At 52.6% G+C, this 7,304-nt stretch overlaps 1 protein-coding gene across 1 annotated transcript in view; it reads right to left on the minus strand.

The window, feature by feature from the left end:
* Mfsd4a (major facilitator superfamily domain containing 4A) overlaps nucleotides 1–7,304 on the minus strand; it is a 30,797-nt gene that overhangs the window by 12,206 nt on the left and 11,287 nt on the right. Inside the window, exons 4-6 of the mRNA XM_031382083.1 lie at nucleotides 3,874–4,039; nucleotides 2,926–3,041; nucleotides 1,759–1,932 (exon numbers count right to left, since the gene is read on the minus strand). Coding sequence (XP_031237943.1) covers nucleotides 1,759–1,932; nucleotides 2,926–3,041; nucleotides 3,874–4,039 — 456 coding nt within the window. The remainder of the gene's footprint in view (nucleotides 1–1,758; nucleotides 1,933–2,925; nucleotides 3,042–3,873; nucleotides 4,040–7,304) is intronic.

Genomic DNA, 7,304 nt, shown 5'->3' on the forward strand with positions numbered 1-7,304 from the left:
TCCCCAAGCATAGCCAGGATCCCGTCCTGGGGTTTCTGGTCTACATCCCATTCGCTACAGCCACAAGATTCAAATGTCTCCATGCTAGGGATGCTTATTGTCCTTAAAACTATAATGTTGGTCGAGAACTCCAGACAGGCATGTGAAGCTACTCTACAGATGTAGTGTCCACCACACTGTCTCCACCTGTCTTTCCCTGCCCAGCAACTGACTGTACATCCCATTCCTCCTTTCTCTGCTGCCTGCCAGTTGTGTTCAGGACTTGGCTCCAGGGCCTGGTGTATAGCCCAGTGGCTTAGCACAACCTCAGTGGCACCAAACTCCACCCCCACCCCACCCCCAAAGACTCGGCTTTACCTATAACTCGAGAGCAGAGCAGGTATCGCTGCTACCGCCTGCTGGACATTGCTGACACTTAGCAAGAGATGCTGCTGACAACCATCTCGACTCAGTGGTGACCCAGAGGAACTCAGAACTCAGAAGCTGTGAAAAAAACTTTGACTAGCTCCAAACACTTCCTTGTGTGTTTGCGCGTGAGCGAATGAAACACTCGGCTCTAAGGGGGGAAATGCTTCTCGGTTGTCATTTGGACTTCAGAAGACCTGCAAATACAGGCTTGGTCTTCAGGGTATTGTTGTAGCTGTTTTAAATTATCGGTGGGAGGACCCTGTGGGGATCCTTAGGTCACCGGAGACATGTTGTCGAAGGGACTGTGCTGCCTCCCCTCTGTCCTATTTCCTGGCTTATGACACTAATGACATGCCCAGCCCTACTCCCATTTCTTTTCCTCCCTCCCTCCCTCCCTCCCTCCCTCCATTCATCCCTCTCTCCTTTCTTCTCTTCTTTCCTTCCTTTCCTGTGAATGGGTGTTTTGCCTGTATATGTGTGCACCACATGCACACAGTGCCCGAGGAGGATAGAAGAGGGTGTCAGGTACCCTGGGATTCGATTTACAGTTGTGAGCCACCATATGGGTCCTCTGGAAGTGCAGCCAGTGATCTTAACCATTGGGCCATCTCTTCAGCCCGGAAAGTGCTTTCTTACCGTGAATTTCCTAGAAAAGTAGCGAGCGCTCAATCCCTGGAGGTATTTAAACACACACTGGCGGGTGTGCCCTAGAAGTGATCCAAGCCTTGGAGTGAGGTCGAATCAGATGTACCCAAGGGATTCTGTAATCTGGAGTCCTTTGTCACAGTGACACAGACAAACATCAGACACAGATCTTAATCCGTGCTTGACCTGGACCCTGCTCCCAGCCAAGCCAGTTCCTTTGCCTGGCTACAGGCTAGTCTGGCCATCCACAAATCTCCTGGCGAGCTGCCAAAGGCAAATCTCCAGGCAGGCCAGGTGCACTGAGTCCAGCACCTTGCTCTGCTGGCCACCAGGCTCCAAGCAGCTGGGAGCTTTGAGAGACACAGGAGGACTAGGGCGGAGACCCCCATCCTTCCAGACCCTGGCAGAGTCAGCTGGGGTCTGCTTTACACTCCATAGCAACTACCCACGGTCCCTCCTGGTCAAGCTTTGAAGGATGTAAATGTTAAAGGCCCAGACTGGGAAGGGACCTTTCCAAGACTACACGAGCAGGCTCCTCGTCCTTGGGCTCCATCTTTCCTGTGCCAGTATCCCAGTACTCCATTTCTGCCTCTTTACTATTCTGGCAGAATATGGTCCTGAACAAAATGTCTTGGGCAGTGGTAAGACCCAAACAGACATAATCTGGGTTTCTAAGAAGGGGAAGGAGGCCACTTGTCCACTTACCACATTGATGAACACCATGGTGGCTGGCCTCATCCTTGAGGAAACCGGGATGGAGATGAACCGGCCCAGAGTGATGAAGCCCCAGAAGAGGCTAGGGAGGTAACCAGCTGACTTGTGTCCAATAGAGAGCGGCTTCTCCACAGCATAGCTGTACACAAAGGCCGAATAAGCCCCCTGTGGAGAGTGGAGAGAGCAAGCCTTATTCAGAACACTGAGGCTTCAGCTGGGGCAGAAGTGGGGAGGGCTGCAGAGGCCAACTGGTCCTGTCACTTGTGGCTCAGCTCAAGATACCCCGGGAGCCAAGATTACATGGTACACTCACTCCCAAGCTGAGGACAGAATGGCTGCCACAGAGGCACTTGGGATGTCACTGATCCCCATGGGGATCCCCCTAGGGCCTGAGCAGACAGGTATGGCAAGAAGGAAAGGGGATTAACCTCTTCATAGATGAAGGAAAGAGAGGGACAGGTCCATATTCACTCTTGAGGGGAGCCAGTGAACCAGGCCTGCTGTGAGCTGGGGAGTGTTGGATAGAGCCTTCTCTGAGGAGTGTAACTTCCTTCAGCAATCTGTCACTTAGCCATGCAAGACTGCCCTAAGTTAGGAGACTTCAGGAAAGGATGCTAAAAGGAGTAACAGAAGTCACCCATTGAATGGGCACCTGGCCTGGAGTGTGGCTTGTTTATGACGTTAGCTTGTGAAGCCCCATTTGTACCCCATGCCAAGAAGCTGAGTGCCCCAGAGTTCATAGAATGTGGCCTCTCACAGGGCAACAGGGCTGCAAGCTTCCCCCCCAAAAAAAACGTGGGTCACAGCTGGGTATAGTGCATTTGGGAGAAGGATGAAGAGTCTAAGACAGCCTAGGCTACATTCTATCCTGGCCCAAACAAAGCAAAGCAACTGAAACTGAAAAAGCTTGAGTCACGTAGAATTGGGAACAAGACACCAGACAGACCCCTTTCTAGAATTAACAAATAAAATCAATGGCAAGGACAGAGGAGTCCTGTGTCCAGGGCTTTGAGCCCTGTGGGAGATGGGGAGGACCCTGGTTCATGGCACCGCAGGTGAAGTCCTGCGGACCTCCATGTGCTTCTCTCCTTGCTATTCCAGACTTGGTTGACAGGTTAGAGGCCTCTCAGTAGAGCAAGCCTTCGGGGGAAGGCTCACCATCATCCCATCTGTCATGAACAGGACCAGAGCGGCCGTGATGTGGATGGCGAAGAAAGAGCATGGGGCTCCCCGGAAGTTCTTCCTCTGGCAGCAGCTGAACAGGTCCTCCTGCCCTGAAGGAGGCACACAGAACGGCAGGGCTGAATCATCCTCTGCTCCCTGCCCTCTGCTCACCCAGTCAGGACAGTCCCGGCAGGGGCTGCTCAATGCCATCACCTCCTCTAGCCTCCAGGTACCTGTGAGGAGCAGTCACTTGTTCTTTGCCCACTTCTGATGGGGCTAAGGATCACAGAGATCAAGTGACTCCCCCCCAAGGTAACCCAGGAAGAGTGGGTAAGATGGAGGCTCTCTGGCTCTCTGCCCCCCCTTTCTTTTTGAGACAGGGTTTTTCTGTGTAGCCCTGGTTGTCCTGGAACTCACTCTGTAGACTAGGCTGGCCTCAAACTCAGAAACTGCCTCTGCCTCCCAAGTGCTGGGATTAAAGGCGTGCGCCACCACCGCCCGGCTCTCTGCCCTTTTCATTCTTTTTTTAAAAGATTTACTTATTTATTTTCTGTGAATGAGTACACTGTAGCTGTACAGATGACCGTGAGCCATCCAGTGGCTGCTGGGATTGAACTCAGGATGGCCTCGCTCCAGCGTAAGACTGGAACTGTCTTCAGACGCACCAGAAGAGGGCGTCTGATCTCATTACCGACGGTTGTGAGCCACCCTGTGGTTGCTGGGATCCGAACTCAGCACCTTTGAAAGAGCAGTCAGTGCTCTTACCCGCTGAGCCATCTCACCAGCCCTGCCCATTTCATTCTCTTAGCCAGCTGGCTCCATCACTTACCTCAGAGACTGCCAGGACCAAAGGTTGTTTCTGACCACTAGCCCTGGGGTCTAGGTTCATCTTCTGGGTGTCCGGCCACGAAGGCAGCCAGGATAGATTACAAGAGCACGCACCTGAGTGTGGCTGGAACTTGGGCGCCAGTGAGGAGGTGTCTTCCTTTTCAGCAGGCCGGGTCTCCAGGGCAAGCTCATCTGCAGACAGGAGCAGTGGCTTCCTCTGGGCGCAGGTCAGCAGCCGCTCCTTGGACAGCAGGAACAGAACAGCCAGGGGCACTGGGAGCTGAGGGCAGCAGAGGGTCAGGAGGGCCTGGCCTGCTACATTTGATCCATGCTGCAGGCTCGAAGTCCAAGGTGCCCCCTTCATCAAAGAACTTTTGCCAGCCTATGAGCCAGGCATGTGGATACCACATAGGCTTGGTGTGAGCACTGCTGGCCCTGGCCACACCCATTCCCCACAGGAGCTAAAGAAGCCTTTCAAAGCCTGCACTGGCAAGGGCCTTCTGCTGCTCGGGCCAGGTGCTGGGTGACTGGCTGCTAACACTTTATAATAGTATCTCTTTTTTTTTTTTTTTTTTTGTGGTTTTTTGAGACAGGGTTTCTCTGTGTAGCCCTGGCTGTCCTGGAACTCACTCTGTAGACCAGGCTGGCCTCGAACTCAGAAATCCACCTGCCTCTGCCTCCCAAGTGCTGGGATTAAAGGCATATGCCACCACTGCCTGGCGTGTCTCTTGTTTTTGTCTGTCACAGCTTTATAAAATGGGATTGGGGGTGGACGTCTAGAAAGACCGCTTGACAGTTAAGAACACTTGCTCTTCTTGCAGAGGACCTGGATTCAGTTCCCAGTACCCACATGGTGCTTCACACCTGTCTGTAATTCTAGTTCCAGGGGATCCAACACCCTTTTCTGGCCTACATGGTCACCGTACATACACAAGGTATACTTATATGCAAACAAAATACTCATACATCTCAGATAATTTTTGAAAAAGCCATCAGGATGCAGAAGATGTGGTTCAGTGGATTTGTCTACCAAATACAAGGCCCCAGATTTTATCTCCAGTACTACCAAGGGGTGGAAAAAAGGTACTGAAAAGATTTTAATCATATTTTCCAGATAGGGCAAATGGGGCTCCAAGTTATTATATAGCAACACACTGTTAGAACTGGAAGAGACCCAGGAGGTGAACCGGACACTCAGAGAGTGCGGGGTCCCCATCACACCATTAGCACTGATATTCACTCTGGCCTGCAAGAAGTGATGGTATATCCTTGGAGGGTACTAAGCTCTGTTAGGACCTCTATGACTAAGCTAGAAGACACAGGCACAGCTTAGTACCTACTTCCCCTCCCCCCCGCCCAGCTCTCTGCTCTTCACACCGAGCCACTCAGTCCCAGTAGTGCTCCCTAGACCAACAGGAGACTCCTCCCACTTTGGAGGTTGCCTGGAGAAGCAGCCACTGCCTCCCTCAGGTATCCCTGCCCAGGTCTAACCACCTTCAGTGCCAGGGAGCTCTTTTATCAGGTTTAACTGCTGTCCTTCCTGCTTAGGCTGTAACCTGCCTCCTTTGCTTAGAAAGGAGCAGAAGGCCAGCGAGCCACCAGAAAGTTCTGGAAGTGCTCACGGGTGGCCATAAATGGGCCAGGTAGGAATGGAAGCCAAGCAGACCCCCAACCTGGCAGTGCCCTGCACTTAGGGAGCCCCTTGAAACTCCTAAGAAAGCTGTTCACACCAGCCTGAAAGCAAAAAGCCACCCAACCCAACCCCATGCTGACACTTCCCTGTGGTGATCATGAGAGAGAGCCCTTTTCCACACTCAAAGCCAGTCAAGGTCACAGTTAGGTGCGGTGCCGCCTACCTGGAGTCTCAGCTCCTCAAAAGACAAGAGCGTTAAGATCAGCCTGGGGAACAGAGTGTGGCCCCATCTCACGGTTTACAACCACTGAGTCAAGTTCAAACAGCCCTTGGTAGCTGTGATGCCCCCACGTGGAGCCCTGCATGGCAAGAGACCTGTGTCTCTGTCCTGGAGGAGCCTAAGCCTTATGGGGGAAGACTCAGCCCTTCCTCCAGTCACTGGGGTTACAGGAAGCATACCAAGAGGCGTCAGCAACAGAAAGCCTGAGGGAAGGCCAAGGGGAAGCAGTTGGACTGGAGGCCTGGCACTTAGGAGGCCTTTCCAGGGAGGCTTCGCAGCAGATTGGCTGGCATGCTGGCAGGAACACCCAGCTTCTATAGGAATCCCATTCAGGGACACCAGTGCCACCCCGAAAGCCAGCCAATGTCAGGTAAGGTGTGTATACGTGTGAGCATGAGGAAATGAATACACTTACTTCTGTATTCCCTCAGTGGTGGACTACTTCTGTTCAGACACAAAGAAAGAAGGCAAGTCCCCGGAATCTTGTAGCAAGCAGCCCCTCCAGTCTGTACCTTGATGGGGAGAACAGACCCTGGGCCTGTGCAGAGCTTCCTGCCTGCAGAGCCCTAGCTAGCCTTGAGGCCGTACGGCTGGGATCCTTCTCTTAGCAACGAAGACCCCTTAGAGGACCCAGGTTCAAAGCCACCTTGATCCAAAAAACGGTGGCCACAAGTACGAAAGGGTCAGAGGAAAGAGAAAGGGAAATTTTGCTGAGACCCTCACTGTCTTCCCATCCCAGGGAATGGAAGGCTATTTAGGAATAGGGCTATGGGGCTAGAGGCGGTGGGCTTCTCTCTAGCTCCCTATCAGGACCTCAGGGAGGTGCGACACCCCTCAGCACGCCTAATACAACTATGGAGGGGGCTTTTAGGGCCCTTTCAATACTCTATGTATTTCTTTGAGGCACCTCAGTAGCCAACTGTCTCTAGAGGACCAGGTAGGCCTATAGCAAGGAGGCCCTGGGCCAGAGTAACAAGCTCCACACAGACCCTCTGTCCCACAGCCAGGCTATTGGGCGCTTGGAATATCCTCACTTCCAGCCCCCTGATGGGTCAGAGCCAGGGGGAGGCAAGGAAGATGGTCTGAACTATTACTCCCAAGCCTGGAGGGTAAGGGGGGGTCCCGGACTCCCCTCCCCTTCACCTGGGTTAACATGGGACTATCGAGTTACAGAGCTCTGGAGGGTTCTAAGTAGAAGCTAGAGTCAATGCTGCTGACCTGGCCAGGTGCACAAAAAGGGCCTGAGGATCTAAGCTGGTCAGAGCCAGTGGTCTCTGCCCCGTTTAGTTTCTTGTTAACTTGACACAAACTGATGTCACCTGGAAACAAGGAACCTAAACTGAGACAATGTCCCCATGAGATTGGCCAAGGGCGTGTCTGTGGGACCTATTCTTGACTGATGGTTGATGCGGGTCGTGTCACCCATAGGCAGAGGGTGGAGACCACAGGTAGAACAGGTAGTCCGGCGCTGTTTAAGAAAGCAAATTGGATAAGCCCTGGGAGCGAGGCAGTCGGCAGTGTTCCTGCCCTGGCTTCCCTCAGAAATGGATTCTAAAGTGTAAGATGGAGTAAACCTTTTCTCCCCTACGCTGTTTTTGGTGAGTGGTTTTTTTTTTTTTAAAGATTTATTTA

This window comes from Mastomys coucha, unplaced genomic scaffold, assembly GCF_008632895.1.
Source record: "Mastomys coucha isolate ucsf_1 unplaced genomic scaffold, UCSF_Mcou_1 pScaffold1, whole genome shotgun sequence".
NCBI classification, from domain to species: Eukaryota; Metazoa; Chordata; class Mammalia; order Rodentia; family Muridae; genus Mastomys; species Mastomys coucha.